Genomic DNA, 23,187 nt, shown 5'->3' with positions numbered 1-23,187 from the left:
ACGCTGCCAAGAAGGTCCTAACGCCCATGAAATTACAATATTTTAATTTGTTCATAGGCATTTTATAAATTTCTTGTAAACAATGAAATGTCACGATTGTAGGACCTTCCGCCTAGCTTCCAAATTCACGTTGGGAAGCTTGAAACGACTCGATGCACTCAGTTAGGAGGAAAGTTTCATTGATCCCTCGAACGCCACTTTCACATCCCCTTAACGTATCTACGATCAATGCAGATAGTCCTTAAACGAACCTTGTTGACCTCCTTCTCGATCAGGCGGTACTTCTTGCTGCGAGCCAGCTTTTCCGGAGGTACGTTGGCTACTTCTAGCTTGCTTCGTTGCTGTTCGGCAACGCGTAGCTTGGTCTCGGCTTGTCTGGACTCTGCCTGATAGGCTTGGTAGGTCTTCATCGTGGTGTGGAGCTCGTGAAGCACTCGAAGGATCTCCTCGTGTGTCTCGTAGCCGATCTCCCGGCACTGGAATAAAATAAACAGAATGATCATGAAGTAAGAAAAAGAGATCACGGAGTCTACTTCACGGAAGAAGAAAATAATTTGGTTACAATTACTACGACATAGCTAAATTATTGCTATAAACATGAACCGCGCAAATGATGAGATCGATCACATCGAAAGGTAAACGTAACCTTGGAAATTGTTGCCATGTCCACGAGGTCACGTTAAAAAATTGCAGCAGTGATTTCGAATGGTAATATTAACTACGCGGGGATGTTACGATTATCTTAGTGTTACAACAATTAGTACCTTGTACTTTTACTATGTTACTCCAATTGCCACAATCTCTTGAGAAGGTTATCCCATATTTTACCTTGCAACATGGTTACGATTATTCCTATTGCGGTTTTCCTGACCATTCTTCTTTTTTTTTCCCCCGTGTTGAGAAAACTATCTTAGGGTCTGGCGAAACTTACGCGTTTGTAGATCCGCTGGACGTCCTCCATGACCTGGTTGAGCCTACCGACGAGATGCGTGCTGTAGACCTCGGAAAGAGCCGCGTGGTCTCTGCTAAGCGACTTCGTCTCATTGACGAGTTGCTGCCAGCAGGCGTAGCTGGAGAACAGGGGCCACTGCTCTCTCCTGGGGACATCGGATCAACCGAGTTTAAGCCCTCGAATTATCACGAGACAAGTCGAGGCCGCTGGGACTTAATTCGACATCCGGACCGCAAAGTCGTCCCACCTTTGAATTCCGACGAATAATGCCTGACGCACGTGTGTGCGTTTTGGACCTGCGGCAATTTTGGATGTGCGGCGCGTTTTAAATGTGATGGGTAAATTGGCGTCCAAAATGTTGGTAAAGAAAAAGAATCGATTCAGCTTAAAATGAGTTACATCAACTCATTATTGAGTTGAACCAACTGTACGGATGAGTTGATTCAACTCCATGTGATTTAGATCCAAATCGAAGTTGAACCAACTCGCTTATTGAGTCCGCCATGTTTAACTCAGAAAATGAGTTCAATTTACTTTTTCTTTTTTTTTCTCCCTGTGTACGCGTAAAATAGAGCGCCACCACATCGCGGCGTACGGCCAATTTCTGATTGGATCGATATCCATTTTATCGGTTGAATATTTTTCCGCGTCTAGTGTTCTATTTAAACCACAGTTTCCGAAACCACAATTCCGGCGCCGCACGTCCAAAACACGCACGCGACGGCTAAACAATATCCCCCTCGGGTCGCCGGCTTTGTGTCCCGGTTTGCGTCGTGCGGAATAATTTCGCGGGCAAATCCGGCAAAATTGTAGGAGGAAGAGGGACAAAACGATTCGGGTTCGGGGAAATCGGGACGCCCGAGGAGATCCGAGATATCCGCAGGCCGCAACGAGAATAAATAATCCGGATTGCGGGCGCATGTAGATCGCGGGCATTCCGCGAGCGCGCACACGTACGGCACCGCCTTACAATCACGGTACCGAGGGGCCCCGAGAGAATATAAGCCGATTTCCAGGATAAAAGTCGAAAGAAACCGAGGCGAATCCTCGCCTCGCCTCCGGAATATCGAATCTGCGTCTACGTACGACTCCTACCCTGAGAAAAAAGAGAAAAAAACGATTCATCGAGCCAAAGAAATATTTCTTTGAATGGTGCCCAAGAAGGATATGTGTTAATTAGAAATAAGCTCAAATAAAGTGTCGTAAGAGAATGTAGAGACAAGGAAGGGTACATCCGATTAATTCGAGCTTGTGTACCTAAAATAATTATTCTTCGAATTAACAAAATATTTCCTCGATGACATTCAAAGATATCTTTCATTTTACTCGCGACGCGAGAGGTTTCGCCTCGGCGCCTTCGCGGAGGCGGGTCGGTGCATATCAAACTCTTCACTGATGAGAAATAAGTACTTTTGTTTTTGTTCCTTGTGCCTGAGCTGGATGCTCTTGGCCATCTTGTCCAAGGACTTGCTGTAGTCCAGCTCGAGCTCGGCCCTCCTTCGGAAGAAGTCCTGCAGCTCGGCGACCAGGGCGACTTGCGCCTCCATGCGCACGTCCAGGCATCGTAGCTGCTCGTTCAGCTGCAGCCTGATATCTGGAATAAGCGAAGCCCCCGCGTTACAAAGAAAATTTCCAGTTAAAAATCATTTCTATGGAGTACTAATCTGTTTGAGGGTTCAACCCAACATTCCATTCAAAATATAATATAAAGTGGCGTCAGAGAGGTCCCATTTATGAAACTTATCCCCGAACGAGGTGTACCGAATCGTTTCAAACTTCACCCCGTGAACGTGGAGTCTACGAGAGACGCATTGACACCCAGAAATGTCACTTTTTCTTTCAAATGTTCCCACAAATTTAAATATTTTTTTAGAAAAAAATGAAATCTCATGGGGGTCGGAGAGCCTTCCTTAAAACCTGTACATTCACGTTCTAACATTTGAAACGACTCGACACCCCCATTTTGAAGATCAGTTTCACGAACGATTAATATAGAATTACCTTCCTTAATATCCTCAACACTTGAGAGCACTTTTGTACGTGGAATTCTTTTTGCAAAATCATTTCCCCTTGATATCAATTCGCCGTTGTTTGGATCACAATCCTGATGATCACAAAAGCAGCCTTACCAGCGCCAAGAAATTTCTTCAGCGAGAAATATATTGAGATCGCAATATATTTCAGAAATATAAGAGACAATAATTTTGCCTAGAAAGTTAATTTTTTTTTCCACCAGTAAAGAGGCGAGCCGAGAAAGGGCAGGAGGACAAGGGGAATGGAGTCCGACTTTGTGCATCTCCCGCGTGGGCGAGGAGATGGAAAGGGCAGGCTCGGCCCTTTGGGACGATCCAGGACGAGGTCGAGGATCGATCCCCTCGTGGGCCTCGACTCCCCTTTTAGTCCTGACGGAGTCCGAGTGCTCGCTCTCGCGCTCTTCCTCGCTGCCGCTCTCTCGCAGGCCTTCGCCTCGAGGAATCGATCGAGTGTCCCGTAAAGGTGACGCGTTCGAGAGTCAAGTTCAATGAGCACCGTGGCGTAACATCGCGCCTCGCTAAGTGTGCCGCAAAAAGACCGACAGTTACCGTTACGGCTCCCGCCCGGTGGCCTTTAAATCCCGCAAACATCTCAGAAACGTCCCGGCGATCCTCAACTTCGATTCTCGAGTCCGCTCGTCTAATCAAATAATTTAAATAATTCTAATAATTCGTCTAATTCGAAAAATTTGGAAAATTCTTTCCCACTTCTAACCCGATTAAAAAAATCCTCTATCAAGACCCTCGCACATAATTCAGCGCAATTCGTATCAGGTCTCGCATGTCGGCACGACTCGGCGTAAGACCGACACCGAGAAGTATCGTTTTTCCATCCTCTTGTCCAGACGCAAGTCAACCGGCATGGTGGTCGAAGCAGTCCTCGAAATCGATCCGACCCGGTCTAGGAATTTCTTTTTCGGAAAATCGAATTCCACAGATCCCGATCGAATTTTCCCCGCAAGGTGGAGAGACTTTCCCCGAGGCTGAGATTTTTCTCCGCACTCGGGGGCACTTTGCGGCCGCATTTCGCTCCGATGCCGGATTATCGGTGCGATTACTCGCGGCCGGTTTTACGCACGAACGGGCGACGCGGAGAACACTCGGGTCGACTCGCCCTCCCCGTTGTGCCACATGGTTGCATAAATATTATTTATAACGGAGTTCGCGAGCCGGCGATGCCGCAATCGCTTTTCACGGGCTGCAGTTTCCTGCCGAACTTCCTGGATCGGCATCCGGACTTCTGGACAACGGCCGTCGCCGAGAAGTGGGTCGGTGAGCACTCTCGGCGGGGCGATCCGCCAAATTGAATGAAAAGGAAACGGAAAGTCGAACAAAAATGAAAAATACACGAATTCATATTTGCATACATACACATTCACGCCGGTCAATTAAATCCCCTCGGACGTACCGGCCGCGACCATTCGACCGCTCTCTCGTCCGGGTCTCGGCCGAATTCGCGGCCGGCCTCGAATTGCGCGAACTTCCATCCACGAGTGCGAAGGTTAAACGAAAATACACGCGCTCGCCGGAAAATAGAGGAATATTTCCCCCCGCGGCCAGACGGTTGCGCCGGGCCGAGATCGAATTTGCGGAAAGGGCAATTATACGGCCTGGCCAAAAACTCTTCCCCTCGATGGAGGCCGATTTTCCCGCTTTCACGTGTAAATACTCTCCCCTTCGATGTCGAACAGACAACTAGTAAATTACGTAACGAGAGAGGAAAGTGAACGGTTACTAAAGTGAAACCTAAAAGTGGATGTTTTCGTCGAAATATTTTACAAATTCGTCATCAAACAATGATAAACCATTTAATCCTCCGAGGCGTTTGTTAATAAGAACGCCCCACTCACCACCTCATCGATCGATACGCCACCAACTGTCCAACGATACTTTTCCTCCCGAACTCCGCTTTTATGCGAGCGGAAAGTGACTACTTCCCTCCCTCGGGAGGTAAAATGTGACGTGGCACGCAATGGGCAACTTTCGCGACGCTCGTCAGACACTGAATGTCGGACTCTCGGGTGAAGGGAGAATGAAAAAAGAAATAGAATAATTCGAACGAAGTCCTATTGCGCGTGCAGCCGTTCCGCACCCTCGACCATACTCCGGAGTTAGGGCCCTCCTCATCAGTATTCCGCACGCGGCCGTCCTGGCGCGAAGTCGCCGCGATGGCGGATTAAATCTCGCCTCTTGTTCGCGAAGTACGCATATCTCCGTCGAGTGCGTGCCAGGACTTCGCGAGCAGCCTCGGAAAAGCCTCGGAAAAGCTTTTAGGAGCGATAATTGGCAAGGCGAGGGAAGAGCTCGATTAGATCGAGCGATCGAGCTCGTTAGGCGAATCGGAGTACCGAGGACGCCGAACTGTTTCGCGACCGATGCCTCGTCTATTGACATCAATTGGTTACTTTCGATTTAAGTGAGTCGGGGGGCAGGACAGAAAAAGACCCGCGAGATGAGAGGGTGAGAGACTCGTTGAGCCAGAAGTGGCTCGGCGCATTTAATTCGCGATTACGAGGGATCGGTGAATGGTTACTACGTGCACGACTCGGCCAAAATTGAATCAGCCGTTTTACGCGTACACATAGTCGGTAAATTATCTGTATATGGGGTGGACAAGTGCGTTAAAGACCTGGTTTAAAAGTGGAGTCGATCAAGGAGGCCTGCTCGCGGAAATTAAGGTTATGAAAGTGTCATTCTATGTATATCGATCGGTCAAAATATTTCTAAAATTTACCTCCGAACTGGGCGCATCTAATCATTTGAAACCTCATCGCGCGATTACGGAATCCCTAAGAAAGAACGCGATGCTCATGAAATTCATTTTTTCAGAAAAACCTTTTTTTTTTCATTCATCCCAGATTAGAACCAAAGGCACGTATTTTTTTGGAAAAATTAAATTTCATGAGTATCGCGTCCTTTCTTAGGGCCTCGATACTCAGGTGCCGAAGTTCCAGACTTCGACGAATCGAGGAGGATCGATCGCGTCCGTCGTCGGAGTCGCTTCTCCCCTCGCCGTTATTTTTTACCGGGCGTACACACGCTACTTCGTTTATTCCCGGACTACCGAGAGACAATGGGGGAGAAAGAGAGAGAGAAAGAGAAAGAAGAGGCGCGATCTCCGCGGAATAACAATAACGCGATGCCCTCGTACCCCCGCGCAGAGAGGTTCCCCTCCGAGTAGGAGTCAAAGTCAATCGGCCGGAAGGCGAGGAGGCGAGCCAAGAAAAAAAAAATAATGGACAAAACCACACGTCCGCTGAGAAAAAAAAATGACCATTGAACCGCAGAAATATTTTGTCAATCCAATAAATAATTACCTGACTCAAATAAACTCGAATAAATCGGATGGAAGATTTATTCGAAATAACGACAATTTACTTGAGTTCATTCCAGCCAAATAATTATTCTTAGAATTAACGAAATATTTGTTGGTACCCTCGAAGGGATATTTCTTTGGTTCAATGAACTTTTATATCTCAGGGTAGAAAAATAATTCACAGCTATGATAGAAAATTTAACTTAAGCGAATGTAAGCTTGAAAATGAGCCCATAAGAATTAATCGCATATACTCGCCGTATAGATAATAAAGACCGTTATACTTCACCGAATCAACAAAAACATTATTGACGGTTACGCTATATTTCTAGCAGCGCCAACAAGCTGTATATTGCTCGTTTGGTCGAGTGACGATACAAGCGACATTTTCTTTTTATATCCTCACAATTTTATTTGCTGATAGTAAACAACCTTCCCCAAAGGAAACTCCTGTGGCCACGTCATGTTAGGAACGCACTATTGCGAACGTACATTGTCGGCAATTATTGTAATGCCCGGATAAGAGAAACATTTTGTCGGCAGTTTTATTGTTACGAGTGAAAACGCCTTCTTTTTAATTTGGTGCAAAAGGGAAGAGGGAAAAATCCCGCGGGGCGGGTTATTCGCGTTGCGCTTTTTCGACCTCGTCACGTGGCTCGCCCTCCGCGCGCGGAGGCGGAGGGGGAGGGTCGCCTAAAAATAAGTTCCCCGCAACTTTCGCCCCAGCACTCCCGACGAGACGGCCGTCCGAGAGGAGACAACGCCGATGCACCCGACGAGACGTCCGCGAATTGCGCAAATCCCCCCCCTCGAGGTCCTCCTTCCGCTTCGAGATCTGCGCGGAAACGAGTCCTGGCAAAAATAACCTCGGCCAAGTTGGGCGCGAATCGAGACGTAAAGTGTCATAAACATCGAACATTCATATTCCGATGTATATTTTCAAGTAATCATAGATAAGCTTCTTTTCGAAAAAAAGGCTTACCGAATTTGCAAATAAATCTGAAACGGCTGGGGAAAAAAAAAAGTATCGCTCCCGCTAATAAAGACCACTGCAGCCGGACAACTGGAGATCTTCCTCAGCTGGACATACTCCAAAAACGTTTTCACTTGAATAAATTCTACCCATTTTCAATTTTCCTTGGGCGTTATTTCCCCTTTCCTTTATTTCACGGTGCACCCCCTGAGAATAACATTCAATTGGACCACAAAAATACATTCACTAAATAGTACCAAAGTTAAATTCAAAGAATCCTTATTCGACTGAAATAAATAGGACGCAACATTTCTTATCTCCATATTCTCTTATGACGATTTACTAGAGTTTACTCGAGTCATTGATTACCATTTCAATTAACCACATGTTCCTTCGGTACTGTTCGTAGAAATTTCTACACGGTCAAATGAATTTCGTTCCTCGTGGTATTAATATAAATATGAAAATGTGCGTTTAAGGAGGGTATATAAATCAACGGGGAAAGACTCGGCGGAATCCTTTGATTCACCCTCCCCGAAACTGGACGCCACTTCCTTGGCCGGCTGTGGGCCACATGTCGTCCGCGTCCCCGGCGGCCATCTTGGTTCCGCCCCGGCCGGGATTGTCGCTCCCTGTCGAGTCGATGGACGCATTACCCGGGAGTGGAAAAAAAGCGAGCCCCGGTCACCCGAAACCAAACAGCGTCTCCCGCGACACGGGTAATTTCCGTTCCTCCCTCTCGCTTTCTCTCCCTCTTTCCCCCCGACACGCGGGCATGCAGTCGCGCCCCTGGGTGCACCCGGGTGCACGGAGGCGCACGCACGGGCGCATGGCCGCGAAGAGCGGCCCGTCGAGGGTCAGTGTCGGCCCGTATCGATTTTCCTTTCCCACTCGTGATTCATCCCCCTCCGCGCCCCGTGGCTTCTGCGCCGATTTCTGCCCTTCGGAGGAAACGCCGACCCTTCGCGTGACTACCGCCAGCGAGACCGTTCCTCCATTCGAGACCACTTCCCACATGGATACCGCCCTATCATAATAAAGAGATAATACTTTCAACCTAAATTTAGCCACGGAGGGCTTAAACTTATCCTTTCATGTGAAACATATCCATTCACGGGGTGGTTGACAATTTTTAAACAATTTTCAGTCAACCTTCAAGGCCACGCGACACGGGAAATTCGTCACAAAAAGAAACGCCACCGCTGGGGAGGGAAGCTTAGGTACTCTTTCTCTTGTAAGGGAGACCTCTATAAAAACAAGGAAAGGAACCCGATGTTCCAAAGACAGTACCAGTAAGTAAAGGTCGCCCCTGACAATCGCCGTTTTGCGGGTATATTAAATAAATTGAACTTTTCTTTTCCAAACTTCCACGGCAATTCCTGATATTTCATTCTTCATTTTCTCATTTTTCTTTTCACCCTTAATCATTCATTTTTTAATTCTTCATTTTGTAGGGATTAACGCACTCGCTCCCCCTTCCCGTTGCGTGGCTTTCAACGAACGCACCGCCGGCTTAACCGTACGTATCGACGAGTAATGCAATACGGTGTCCCGTATAGGATTTCTTTGTTGCAACGAGGGTGCGTCAGCCCTCGGGCCGCAACAGCTGCGAAGACCACTCCCTTCCCTCCCGAGCCTCCGTGGCCGACACCCCCGAGGTCGAAACGCGAGCCGCTAAAAGGGCTTCAAAGTATTTTCCATCGTTTCTAAAAAATCAGAAACCACCCCGGGAGCGATCGGACGACGGTTCCTCCGGACGACGCGGATCGTTATTCAAATTGCCCATGCCCTGGCGAGGTCGACGGGGTCTGGGAGACAACGACCCACTGCAGAAGTAATGGACCGTGATGACTGCCGGGGAAACGCGTTTAACATACATCAAACCTCCGTGTCGGGCTTTGTTGGAGGTCCTGGGAAAAGTCTCGGTCGTCAAGGGCTCAGCCGAGGACCACGCCCATTTCAGAGCAGGGAACAATAATCATCCGGGACACCCTGCTAGATAGATACTTCATATGTACATTACATCTATCTTATATCTACTTCATCCACCCCGAGAAAAAAAAGAAATTCATCGAACCAAAGAAATGCTCCTTGGAATAGCGTCAAAGAAATTCATCTTAATTCAAGGGATCATTATTTTACTGAAATAAACTCGAATAAATTGGTGGCAACTTTGCTTCGGAATTGTGACAATTTATTTCAGTCGGATATGAATTTACAAAATATTTCTGTGGTATCGTTCAAAGAAATATTTCTCAGGTTCAATAGACGCTTTTTTTCAGTGTATATATATACACCCCCTGTACTAGAAGATCACCTGAAGGGGTAGCGAAATAAATTTCAGGAAAATTAAGAATCCAGAGATCACGCTTTATCCACCATCACCCGGAACGGAGGAACACGGTTCCTCTCTTCCTTCCCCTCCTCTCTCTCTCTCTCTCTCTCTCTCTCGCTCTCGCGAGATGAATTCGTTCATAGATGCCGCTCGATGCATTATTCAATACTTTCTCCCATCATGGGGCCGGAGTGCATCCACGAGGTGCGGCGCTCCCGGAGAAAGAGAAAGAGAGAGAGAGAAGAGAGCGGATAGAAATGTGCCCGGCGATCCCCTCCCCCGAACATAACCTCCAAATCTCGCGCATAATCATCCCGGGCATCTCGAGTCTCGACGCGAGACTCTTAACCTTTAGCTTCTCGCCTCTGCCCTCTCGTCCCTCCTTAAGTCCTCCTCGGGAATGCAAATTTCCCTCTCCACCTTCGCCGCGGATTGCTCTCCGCATACTGGGTGACTCTTTCTTTCGATTACAAAGAATAAAAAGAGTAAAACCGCAAAAAAAAAAGAAGAAGAAAAAAGAAATCGCCGTTAATTTGACCCCCAAAGTAATGCCTCATTTCCAAGCGCACGGAAATGAAGCATAACGTTCCTGCCAGAAGCTGTTAAAAAAACCATCGAATTACTGAAGTTTCGTCGTAAATCTCAAGACTTCCCAAAAAACTGGGCCAAAAACCTCGATTCAACTATTAGATTAGAATTCCAAAAAATGGGACCTTCGAGGCTCGGGAGGAATCAAGAAATTCTAAACTCATCGACGTAAATTAGACTCTGACCTTGGCATTGCAAAAAAGCTGCCCCATAATTGTTGTAGTAAAACGTTCTACAAAGAGTATCGCAAGCATTCTATATTTCTCAAAGAGGGTCAATTCCGAAATTTGGAAATAACAAGTTATGAGATTTCGTTACCCTTCGTCCAGGCCTCCCACTCCTGCCTCCCGGAGAGCTTGAACATCTTTCCTTCCCGTCGTTTATCGGCGCCTTTCCAGTTGCCGCGTGGCAATAATTGCGAATATCGAGTATCCTCGGGTATCCTCGGACTCCCTCGGCGAGGCACGTTCGCGGCGAGCGCGCGCTTGCACTCACACTCGAGCCGGCCAAGCGGCGCGTGCATCAGCGCACCTCGATATCGCGCCCAGTCGGGGATATCGCTCGGCGCGGTGCGCCACAGCCCCCCGGATGGCGCTCCTCTTCCCGCGTCCGATTCGCGCCCTCATCGCCGAGGATCGCGTCGCGGGCGACCCTTTGTCGCGCGGAAGCAGCGAGACAGCGTCGGATGGCAATCGACTTACCGATCGCTTCACCCGAGACCGAGTCGCGACGTTGCCAAGAGTAAAGGATATCCGCGCTCGAGCGAAAACGGTAGCCCTTGAATGCCGGCGTAACGAGTTCCACCGTTAGCGCGAGCCGCGGCCGGCTAAGAGACGCTCTCTCCCTCCCGAGAGTCCGAGTCAACCTCGGCGCGTTACGCAAGCCAAACAAACACGGCCGAGCGCGAGCGGAACGGCGCAAACAAAATATGGGACGTGCCCCGGGCCGTACGACCTCACCTCGCAGTGTCCTGCGAGGGACTAAGCCTCGAATCCGCGGGCCCGGCGGAGGGACCGCCTCGCGAGCGATGTGGTCGCGTAGACCCGATCGGTCGAATCGAAAGGTCGGTCGACCGCGAGATCGACCGCGGGAGCGACCTCCGCGAGCGTGTTCAAACCGGTCGAGGAGGCGACCGGTCGCAGGGCACTCGGTCGCGCGGACTGACCGGCAAAGGCTCGGGGCCGCGCTCACCGAGCCTCGCTAAATTAACCGCAATTACGGCCGCGCACACCGACGGCCATCTCTCGGTGTGCGTCTCGCACACACTTAAGCCTCGTAAACTTAAGCCCCCCTCCCGCTTCCTGCCGAATCCACCGACGCGACCTACACGCGGCCGGACCTTGGGCAGCGCGTTACCGTTTGATAATGGAACGCGGCTCGCATTAACGCGCACCCCTGTACACTCGCGGACATGAACGCCCTCCAGGCGTACATTGAGAATAAATCACGGATTCATATACACCGAGGAGAAATGTCATTGAACCAAAGAAATATCTTATTAATTCAAAGAATGTTTATCTCGCCCAGATGCCCTCGAATAAATTGTACGCAAAATTTCATTTATTTATAGAAATTTCAGTTATTTCTCGAGAAAAAAATGTATTTATTCCGAACCAGAACCGAAACAAAAAAAGAAATTTCGGAAGTCTCAAAATCTTCGGTAAGACCTCCATGATCGCGTGTTAAAGTTTCGAATTATTCGGTGGACCCGGTTTGGAGATAAGTTTGATAAATATTCTCCCGTCTTGATATATATAAAATGACCCGTTCATGTAATCTTAAAGGGATGTGATATATTACTACGAGCAATGGTAAGCACGTTTAACGCTATTAAAAGCGACCACACCGTGTCGGTAGGGAAGACATTTATGTCCGTCCCTGTACCCTCCCGTAGGTACTCGCGCGCGTGGCTTCGCTTCGACGAAGGGCGGGGGAACGTGACATAGAACGAAAGAGGGAGAGAGAAGGAGGGGGCAAGCAGTAATCAGGAAACGGTCCAGAGCGGAGAATGCCTACGGAGGGAGCGTGCGCTGCATTCCAGGGAAAATGCACACCTCCGTCCTGGGAGGGAGAGGGCGATATCGCGCAAATGGTGCAAAAATCTTAGCGTTTTCTCCGCGTAATTCGTGGGCAGCCCGCGAGAGGGGGAAGCAATCGGCACGCGAGGAACGAAGAGGGTGAGAGGGGGAGGTGCGCGTTCCGAGAAAACTGTATCTATTCTGACCAACAGAGATATCTGGTTGACAATGCAGATTTTTTCGCCTTCTTTTTTTTTATGCAATCTACGGTTAGGGGAAAATATAAACGTGACGCGATGCCGTCGGGCGGAAGTTCCAATTGTCGAGATTGATAAGGGCCCGTGGCTCCTCGCGCTGATATCATTCGTAAGGCCCCTCCGCGTCTTGCGTGTATGCATAAATTCATGTGTCGTGGACTAATTGCAAAATTGTCTAATTGTAGTTCTAAGTGTACACTAGTACACTAATTGTAAATTGCCGAACCGTTTTGTAAAAAAACGTGTCCTGGTCTCATCTTCGTTCACTTAGCTTCGTTTTACAATCCGACGAACCATATTATAAACTGACTAGGAGTTTTATGAAACGACCGAAATAATGAAACAGGCGGTAATTTCATGAATTTGAGAATACAGCGGTACCTTGGTCGTTTTATAAAACACCTACTTGCTCTATAAAATGATTAGCCGGATTTGATCATTTAGCCGCATCCTACAAAACGGCTGGGCGTTTTACAAAAAGCCAGATTCCACGATTTGACTATTCACAACACACATATTCGTGCACCCTGATAAAAATCCCTGGAAATTTACATACGTCTCGACTCACCTCGTAACCGACGATTTCACATAGATGAACGTGAAAGGAGAAAATAAGAAATTTGAAAAAGTACAAATACCCGTAAGCCTTGTATATTTACCGTACGGGTGAGTTTCTACTTAAATTAACCGTAACGTTAGATTATAATTTTCCTTAACTTAACGTGGATGCCGAGGGCGATATATCGGATCCAATGCAATTTTCCTGCCACTTATCCTGGCATCGAAATAACCAATGATTACGTAAATAAATCTACGTATAGAAAATGTAATTTACAGGGGCATTTTTATCAGTGCACGTCTAAAGTCAAGGAGAGAGGCCTCTCGCGTCCCGATGCACCTAGGAAGGGATAATTAGCACTCGCGTGCACGTGGCGCGAAAAATGAATGAGGCAATCGGTGTATATCCACCGGCGATAAGGATCGGCGGTATCTCTTTTATTTCCGCGAGGGGCCTGCCTCACCTCTCTTATTTCCCAGCTGGCGAGGGAAAAGCCGGAGGCTTTTAGGAGGGAATTATCGCGGCAGGTGTCTCGATGGACTCGGCTCGCGACTGCCTTCGAGAAGTGCCGTCGAGTGCGCCGTCGAGTGCGGTCGAGTACAAGCGGAGAGTCCGAGTACTCGTCGAGTGTCGCAATCGCCGGGCGCCTACACCTATGAAAAAGGATGTAATCGAGGCTGTCGGCGTGCATGAATTATGAATTATGAATTAAGCGTCGCGAGCACGAGGGGGAGCGAGAGAGAGAGAGAGGGTGGGGGGAGAGAGAAATTGATATGCAGCGCCGTTCGCCCATCGACTTCCTTCCTGTCCGAATTGAAGGGAAACGTCGAGTGGCCATTGTGGTCGTTCGGGCTGCGACTTCGTTATCTCCTGTCCCACTTGCTCCCCCCAATCCCTTCGCACTGAACGACTCGCGTCGCGGGTCGTGAATAAAAAAAACAGGAAAGAGGAGGTACTCCTCCCTCTGCCGACGTAAAGCTACAATGCCCTCCATAAGTCAAGTCGCAATCCCCGGCGCCGAGTGTCGAGCTCGAAGAAAACGAATTCACAGTCATAACAAGACATTTGACTTGCTTCGACAAACGTGAACACTTGAATTTTTTTTTTCTTTCAATTCAGAAACGTTTCTGTTATATCGAGAACGAAGGAACTAATACTTCACCGAGGCAACACAAGTTATATTCATGGTTGCGATATTCTTTTCTAGGACCATCAGATCCTCCGTCGCTCATTTGCGTGAGCAGGGACGGGATATTTTTTTGGCCGTTGCTGCGCATTCATTTGCTAATTTAGGAAGCATTTTTCCCTTTTTTAAGAAAGCTCGACAATGGCTAGATCTGCTCTCGATACGATTGGCAAATATTTTTGCCCTTGGGACAATTATTCCTGCAGGAACGAGGAAGAATTTATCAGCAATGTTGCCCTTTGATGGAGGTGCAAATTTCAATTTTCCGTGTACTCTTCGTAAAGTACTTGACGACGAGTCGACGGCGATAAATCGGCAGGGATGAAATGTCGGCCGGAGCCGTTCGACCGGAGCTCGAGCTGCCGCGAGGGATCGAAGACTCGATAATAAGGAATCTTCGGCGCTGGCCGATCGGGCCAGGAATAGAGCGCGCGATTATACGGCGAGGCGTGCGGCGAATGGCAAAGCCGAGACACAAGCGTCCTTGAGTCCAAACAGGATCACGATCCCAGGAAAGTTCGTTGCCGTACGCGACTTCGGCTCGCAGGTGCAACCGGACGGCCGGCCGCGAATCGCAGGCGCGATAACGCGCGGTCTCCCTTATCGGGAGCGCACCGCGGCGTATATGGGCCATTCGATAACGCGATGGACAAGCTCGTTAAATCGTACGCCCAACAAAGCGCCCTTTGTTGGCGCCGATCGAACGGGAAACGGCTGGAGGCTTTGCCCGGATAAAAAGGCCTCGACGAGTCAATGGGTCACGCGAGTTGCGCTATCAAAGGAGCGCACCGCGCTCCACTTCCACGCGGACTCGTTTCCCTGCTCGTGCGCGTGCGCGCGTCCACTCGCGTCGAGGACAAAAATAAGTAGAAAATGGAAGTGCCCTGTTCGAGGGTAACCTCCTACCCCCACGGGATATAGGAAGCTCGCTATTCCATCGACGGAACATAGTTCATTAGCGAGAGATCGACGACGACGCGGTGCACTTCCATGCGGACTGATTTTCCCCTATGTGCGCGCGTGCGCCTCCACTTGCGCCGAGTGGAAAAAGGAATAGGAAAAAGAACGCGCACTATTCGTGTGAAACTTACTACCCACGAAGTATAGAAAGCTCGCCATTCCATCGACGAAGCATAATTCATTAGCGAAAGATCGACTCGCGCTATCAGAGAAGTGCATCGCGCTCCACTTCCATGCGGACTCTCCTTTCCCTCCTCGTGCGCATCCACTTGCGTGCAGGAGATGACAGATAGAAAAAGAACGTGCACCATTCGAGTGAAACTTCCTACCCACGGAATATAAAAAGTTCATTATTCCACTAATGAGGCATAACTTCCTGTCGAAAAATACTGCTTTACTGGAACACGTCTATTTCTTCGGGATCGGAACGGGAAATTCTAGACTCGTGATAACTTAGATACGATCTAAATATTTTTCACCGTAATCTACGTAACGATCGTCGCTCTCGATTTTGGCATCGATATAGCCGAGTTGTTACTAATAGTTAATTTCAATTTATCATCAAATATGAGACCTACTCCGATACTGTTTACAACCCTCGCTTATCACTGGTGTCGCGTGAATCCGTGGCCTTGGAGGTCGATTAAAATTACCATACTATGACAAGGAGTTTCCGTATAAAAAAAAAAAATTAAACAAACTAAAATGATCATAAAATCGTGGGAAAGGTGTAGAGGTGTGGAAAATAAACGATGGAATTTTTTGAATGGCACCCACGGAATGGAGAGCGCGTACGGCGAAATCGATCGACACGTGTCCGCGAGTCCGACACCGAGGAGCAAGTGGCCAAGGGAGCTAAATAGACTCCCACGAGAGAGACCCGAGAGTGCGTTGCTCTCTTCTCCCTTCCTGCTCCTCTTCGACCACTTCGGGACACTTCGAGCCCCGGCCTCGTTCGGAGTGATTTCATTCTCGACCAAGGTCCCAATTGATACTAGTCGAGGGATCTCGGCGAAATCGCTTTTTTCCTTTGTTCCCATTCATCCTCGAGTCACACCATTAAGGTATTATGAATGTATCAAAACTTCAAAATATTTATAAAACTTCTCTCCAACCTGGAAGCACCGAAAGAAAAAATCTGCATTTCAGACTAGAAATAAGGACGTAGTTTTTTTTCTTTAATGAAATTTGTTTAGTGAAATTGATTTCGCTCCCCCATGTAGCGATTTTTTCTCGATCGAGTGATAACGGCTGCTCGCGATGTGCTATCACTCTCTCTTGCCCGTTCAATTCTTTCCCGTTTTCCCTGCCGGAGCCCTCACAGGATTCGCCTTATCTTCATCTGGAGGCAAACCCCGCCCCGGGGTTAAGGGGTGATTACGGCGTTAAGACACTTTGCATATTTCATCGTAACGATCCTCGACCTCGTCCGACCAGAAAGCAGGAGGAGAAAAAATGCTCCGATTTTAGGGGAGATCAAAGAGAGCTCCGACCCCCTCCGTGTACACGATGGACACTTTCGAGGTAGCTTTCCTTTCTTTTATCTTTCTCGGAAGAGGGAAAAAAGTCGAGCTCGAAAAAAAATCTCGCCCTCCACTAAAGCTCTAAAACGATCGAACCGTGACAAAAGTGGCGGCCAATCAAGAAGGAAACCCCAGCCTAACGAGGGTGCAAACGAAACTTAAACGACAAGTACGATCCCTCTCGGCGGGGAGAATCTGCATACTTCGATGATAAAATCGGCGAGAAGGAAAAACTAGAAAAAAGAAATAGAGAAAGAAGATCCTTAAAGGAGTTAATTGGGGACCCAAGGGGGCCCAAGGGGGTTGGTTTCCATCGCGAGGACCTTCTCTCTTGGCGGCGACCAAGAAAGGGAATGATTATCTATTTTCTAAGCCACAAAGCCACTGAGGAACGCAAATTAGCTTCCTTTGCTCCTCTCCCTTCCCTCTCTTTCCGGCATCCGCACTCACACACAGAGGGAAATTAAGAAGCCGGACGCGAGTGCGAACCCCTGACGGATCTTATGAACCCAAGCTGCATCCCGCGAAGACCGAGATACTCCGATACAGTGCTGAAGAATTATTTAACTTAAATACTTCTTTGGTACTATTCAAAGAAAAATTTCATTGGTTGAGTGACTTTTTTCTTCTTTCCTCAGCGTGAGATCAATTCTGTACACAAAATTCTTACGATATCAGAATAATGTCCCCTTGCCATTCGCGCCATCATTAATGTCGCGGTACCGACGACTCTTACAAAATCAATTGTTACCGCAATGTTGCGAATCGTTAATTTCGCCTAGAAAGTAAATTCGTCGTTCGATGTAGCTGGGACATTCCAACTCATCCTAAGTCATCCTAATAAAGGGAATTATTTCTAATAATCTCAGCCACTTGCCACGACAAGCCAGAGTTCCCGGTAAGTGTTCCACGTGCGTTCCCGCGCGAAGGGAGAGAAATGGAAAAAGGGAGAGGGGAGAGTTTCTCCCGAAATCCCGGCGACGACGATCGTCAAAGATGGCGGATTTCCGAGTTTTCCCAGGGTCCTTTCGTCGCGGTTCATTCCAAGCCTGGGAGCCGTAGGAAAAAAGCGAGAAAAAGCCGCGGCTTGTCTGCGGTTGCGCAGCGGTGCGCCCGGTTTAATGACTCGTCGCACGCACGGGCCGCGCGTATTATTTACCTCGTCGAACAATTACGGCGCGCGCGTATAGTAATTAACGCTGCCGACGCGCTCGAGAGTGCGACGCGGCGCTTCCTCGCCAGGGAAACCCTTTGCCTTTTTGTTTTCCCTCCTTTCCCCACCCCTCCGCCCGTCGAGCCCCTTTTCCGTCCCCCGGGGCCGACGCACCCAGCAACGCGGCTCTTTTCGCTTCCCCGTCGACGCCTCGAGACTCGCCACCCTCCTAATCGGATTGCGGTCTCACTCGGCCCGTGAAATCCTCGATTCCAGAATAAAATCCCAACTGCAGGTTTCAAACGACGTGCAGATCATTTTCGTCCATCAGCGATGGCCGAATTTTTTTAAGAAAAATGAAGGTGGCCTTTATCGACCTGCGATGACCAAACATTTTTTAAGATCCCCTATTCCGGAAAGAAATTCACCAGGTTTAAGACGATGTAAAAAATGATTTTCACCGACCGACGACAACGAGACTTGATAAGAAATGAATGATAATAAGAAAAGATTCACCGCGTGATTACAAAGGGTTCCTGCCACATATAAAAATTGTATTTTCCAAAACCACTTTTTATTCAGCCCAAACCAGAGCCACGTATAGAGGAGGAGGAGTGGCGCACAACTTCGTCCGTCAAAAGGGAGTACCTCGGTGTCGTTGGCACCGGGTTATAAACATAAAAATTCTCCGCGGAAGGGGCGATACATCATTCGCGAATCGACCCCCGTCGTCGCGTTTTCCCACGACCTCGCCTCGGGCGGGATGACGCGACTCCGCGTTTTGCATCCTTTAATTTCGCCGAGTCGCGATGGTTTCCGCGGTCGGCGCCGAGAGGAACGCGCCCAGGCAATTATTCCGCAGGGCGCGCCGTTCCCCGAAGCCGATTACGGCCCGATTATCCTCGCGGGATTGATTTCCGAGGCCCGTCTCGGGAGGGAGATCGAAAATCCTCGGATCGGCGGGCGGCCATCTTCCCTTCCCGTCAGCACGGTCGAAAGGGACGCGTAAACGACGCGGATCGTCGCGGTCTTCCTCGTTCCTCGCGCCGTCCCAAGCGGAGGTGAAAGAGAGAGAGCCTCATTCAGAGCGGCGCAGGAGGGAGAGAGACGGAAACCGCGAGCGCAGGTGGGCACGACCGTAACCGACCGCCGGCGTTCCGATACGCCGCCTATCAATTCCTGTGGTAGAGTAAGATAAAAGTCTTCGCGGATATCCCACGTGTAATGGTACCTTCGAGTACCCCCATTAAGAGCTGCCAAAATAAAACCGTCGAAACGGGACAAATTCCCTGCAACGTTACATCGTACGTTACGTTTTGCGTTACGCTTACTCTGAGAGGAAAAAAAAAGACCGTTCACCGATCCAAAGAAATATTTCGTTAATTCCACGAATAATTACTTCACTCAAATAAATCGTCGTACCGAATAAACATTGCATCCAATTTACTCGAGTTTATTTAAGTCAGATAACAATTCCATGAATTAACGAAATATTTCTTTGGTTGAATGACATTTTTTTTTTTTTTTTCTAAGTCTACATCAGGCCTATAAGTTCGATACCGCTTAATGCAGAAGCGAACAAAGTCCTACTTCGGGCATATAGCGAAAAGAATTCGATAAACGGCGAAAGAGAGGGGGGCAAACTCCGTCGCGGTAATCCCGGACTCGAGGTATGTACCTGGGAAGACGTCCTTGGTGTCCGGGCTGTAGGGATGTATCCACCCGTTCCTCTGCTGGATGATGCACTGGAACATGGCTTGGCCGGTACGTCGCAGTCGTTAAGATCGTTCCGACCGTTCTGATCCCTCGATCGATGACCTAACCGGGCCTCGCGTCGCGTCGCGTCCTCGAGATCTCCTTCATCGGCGAGCCGGGCGCCGCGTCGGGCCTCCGCGGCGTGGAACTCGCGCCGGGTTCGCGCGGAACTCGCGAACAACTCGTGTGGAACTCACATTAAACTCGCGCGCAACCGAGGCGATACCTTCGCCCGTCATCGGGCGGTTCCGCCGCCGGGCCGATCGCGCCCTCGCATGGCTGACCGATTTCCCGCAAAGCAGCCGAGTCGCGGCAGTCGAGTAAGCGACGTCGCTCGGGCCGTGATCGGTCACGGAGTTCGCTCGCGAGGAAGAGACTCGGCCCGAGTCGAGGGTAGGCCGCGGCCGGTCCGCTGGCTGGCTCGAGCTGGCTGGGATCGAACCAGATGGCTGGCTGGTCGCCAGGCAACCGGATTCTCGCGGCGTCTCGCTTCCACTCGTACGATCCGCCGACGCTCGGTCTCTCTCCCACCCCCGGCCGGCGCGCGAGCGAGAGGGCTCCTCTGCCCGTGCCCCCTCCCCGCCACAGTGCTCCACCCGCCGGCGGAGAAGAAGGATCGCGACTCCTCTTCTTCCCCCGCCTGGGGCTCCCGCGAGACCGGATTCTCCGGGCGGCCGCTCGACTTCTGATCCTTCGCCGATTCCTCGCCGATTTTCTCCGCCCGGCCGCTCTTATCCGCCTGGAAGCCGCATCTTCGGATCCGATGCCTTCCCCTTTCTCCTCGCTTCCTGCGATCCTCTCGCTCGACCGGAGACGCACACCTTCGCCTATCGCGCGCGGGCTCGAACTCGCTCGCAACGTCGACGCAGCGCGGCCAAACGGACACCGACCGGAGTGGGGGGACCCTCAATGAACGCAGAGGGTCACTCTTTCCCTCTCCGTCTCTCCCTACCGGAACGAGATCGCGTCCCGAGACCTGCCCAGGAATCCCTCTCTCTCCTCCCGCGTGAACAATTTTTCGACTTCGTTATTTCCCATTATGCTTTCGCTAGCAATTTTACATATCTAAGGAATAAGAGATCTTAGGAGATTTTACCCGCTCGGGGACCTCGGCTCCTATTTTCGAACTCATCCGGACTTTTTCGCATGCTAATAGATAAGCATGGAAAATTTGGCATTGTTAACGAAGTCGCGTCATTGATCAACACTTGAGGCTCGTCCATGAAACTGTCAACTTCGCGTACGAGAATCGAGTCCCAGGAACCCTTCCCTCTCCTCCTCCCCGTGTGAATGATTTTTCTACTTCGCTACCTCCTGGTATATTTGTCCCCTCGGTATTTTACATCTTCCAAGAATAAACGGCCCGATACGCGTCGAGATCCTAGGCGATCCGCGCACTCGGGGACCCGAGAGAGGCGGCATAACGAGAGAGCGGAGGAATCAATGGACGTAGGGGGTCACTAGCTGCGTCTCTCTCGCTCGTGCGCTCAGAGGTTGCCCGCGAGAAGGACGCGACGGGACGAGCGCGTGCGCATGTACATGCATATATGCATTCATACATATATAGACCTGTATACCTGCACACATATCGCATTCGTATATATAGAGGGGCCCCTGATGCACGCCGGGAAAGCGGCGCCACCCACCGTACTACTTCCTCCTCTACCCAACGTGTCCAACCCTCGGAGCGTGACCGTGACTGTGACTCTGAGCGCCGCCATTGCCGGCGCGGCCGCCGCCGGCAGCGCTCCCCCCTCCCCGGAAGATGGTCACCCCTCGCCCGGTAAATCGTCCCCAAGGATCCCGGGTATCCAAACGACCCTAAATAACGAATCTATCCGCGAGTAACGTTAGGATTTAATTCCCATAGCGATTTAATTATTCAGCTCGCCGTTGTTACGATACGTTTGCGACAAGAAAATTTGGATACGGCAAGGGAACGGCGAAACCGGACATTTGCCCTCGACCGTGGAAATGGGCCTCACGGATGCGGGTCCTCCCCTTAGACCGTGAATATCTAGAACTTGCTTTGCAGTGTAAGGGGTAAACTCAACAGTACCACGTCAGCCGACCACCCGAAGTAGGGTGCACTGTGTACGTGTTGAAAGCAAACCTTAAACCATATATGCGCAGTTTTCGCTTTGCCCTTACCAAAAAAAATTTCTCTTACTGGCCCTTTTCCGGTGTAAATACATCTTTCATGGGAAAAAAAAATGAAACTGCAAGTTTCAAGACCTTTGTTAGGACCTCCCTAGTCACGTGTCTAAGTTTTAAATTATATGTGTGTGTGTGTGTGTGTGTGTGTGTGTGTGTGTGTGTGTGTGTGTGTGTGTGTGTGTGTGTGTGTGTGGCACCTTCATAACACCTTAAAGCCGTGTTGTTTATAGAAAATTTGGGGGTGGGAGGTCCCATTCGAGGTCTAGATATCCATAATCTAAGGTCCTCCCTCTCGATTTTTTTTTCGTCAAAGGATGGAAGCGGAGGTTGAGGAAAGTGGAAGGTGGAGGAAGGTGGAGCGAGGTCGCGCGAAAGGTCGACACGGCCTCTAGATCGATGCGAGTGCGAACGAGAGGAAGCGAGGGGCTAAATGCTGCATTCGCCGAGCCCATTCCCCCCCTCCTCCTCGGAGGGCCCTCGATGCCTAAGCTATCTCTACCTCCTCTGCCATCTTTACCTGGGAACCGGCCACCTTTCCATCGCGCCGCAGGGAAGCGGCCGCCCGGAATTCCTCCCCAGGAAGGTCCTTTGTGGAGCCCACGACCTCGCCCCTCTTTCGAACCCCGTCTACCCGGGGAGGAGAGTATCCCCGTATCCGGGAGAAAGCAGAATCTCTGGAAAAACGCCCCCTCGTGTTGCGATCGGAACGATGTCCTTTATGCCGCGTGCGGACTGGCAACCGCGAGGAAAAAAAAAGAACAAAGAGCGAATTTCATTGAACCAAAGATATATTTCATGAAACAGTCCCAAGGAAATATTTTCTCAATTCAAGGAATAATTATATTTCAGTCTAATAAAGTGGAATAAATTGAAAGCAAATTTTCTTCGGGGCTGCGACAATTTATTCCAGTCAAATGATTCCTCCTTGGGATAAGAAAGTATTTCTTTGGTGTCAATGAACTCTTTTTCTTCCCTCAGGGTATATTAGGCATCAACGAAGCGATACACACCGAAGCTCGTGGTGCTATCTACGGAACCGATCGCTTCCGGCTATTTCGGTACCTGGGGAAAGGACGAAAAACCCTGAGGAGGGGTCGGGAACGCCGGAAATTCCCTTAACGCCTGGATTCGCACGTTTTACACAATTCTTTCCGTTTTCTCGGCTCGTTGGGCAAGCCCGTCGCGCAAATTCCACCACGCCCAGGGTAAGTACTCCGATTTTCCAGGTCTAGGACGATTATCGGAGCCTAGAAACCTCGCGCCAGCGTGGGCCGGTCTTCCTGTCGCACTACGTCAAATGGAGTCAGATCGCCTCCGATGGCTTCAAATCGCGTCAACTCGCATCTCATAGCGCACCTCGCGTCCGACCATTCTTCAGGCGAAACAGTCCACTCAAATAAACACCTCACAAAGTTCATCCAG

The 23,187-nt window shown here is 49.7% G+C and overlaps 1 protein-coding gene across 3 annotated transcripts in view; it reads right to left on the bottom strand.

Annotated features, from left to right (window-relative positions):
* The window catches only part of LOC105697276 (SLIT-ROBO Rho GTPase-activating protein 1), a 44,031-nt gene that overhangs the window by 15,571 nt on the left and 5,273 nt on the right, over nt 1-23,187 (bottom strand). Inside the window, exons 1-4 of one of the 3 annotated variants that reach the window (XM_012420455.1) lie at nt 19,532-19,716; nt 2,363-2,546; nt 932-1,097; nt 252-476 (exon numbers count right to left, since the gene is read on the bottom strand). In XM_012420455.1, coding sequence (XP_012275878.1) covers nt 252-476; nt 932-1,097; nt 2,363-2,546; nt 19,532-19,607 — 651 coding nt within the window. In that variant the 5' untranslated portion in view covers nt 19,608-19,716. Of the gene's footprint in view, nt 1-251; nt 477-931; nt 1,098-2,362; nt 2,547-10,515; nt 11,289-19,531; nt 19,717-23,187 lie in introns of those variants that run through there. The other 2 variants (XM_012420453.2, XM_012420454.1) reach the window with 2 other exon arrangements.

This window comes from Orussus abietinus, unplaced genomic scaffold (assembly GCF_000612105.2).
Source record: "Orussus abietinus isolate OABI.00-Male unplaced genomic scaffold, Oabi_2.0 scaffold286, whole genome shotgun sequence".
Taxonomy (NCBI): domain Eukaryota; kingdom Metazoa; phylum Arthropoda; class Insecta; order Hymenoptera; family Orussidae; genus Orussus; species Orussus abietinus.
Note: the sequence above shows the minus strand (reverse complement) of the source record. Positions and strands in the feature narration are given on the sequence as shown.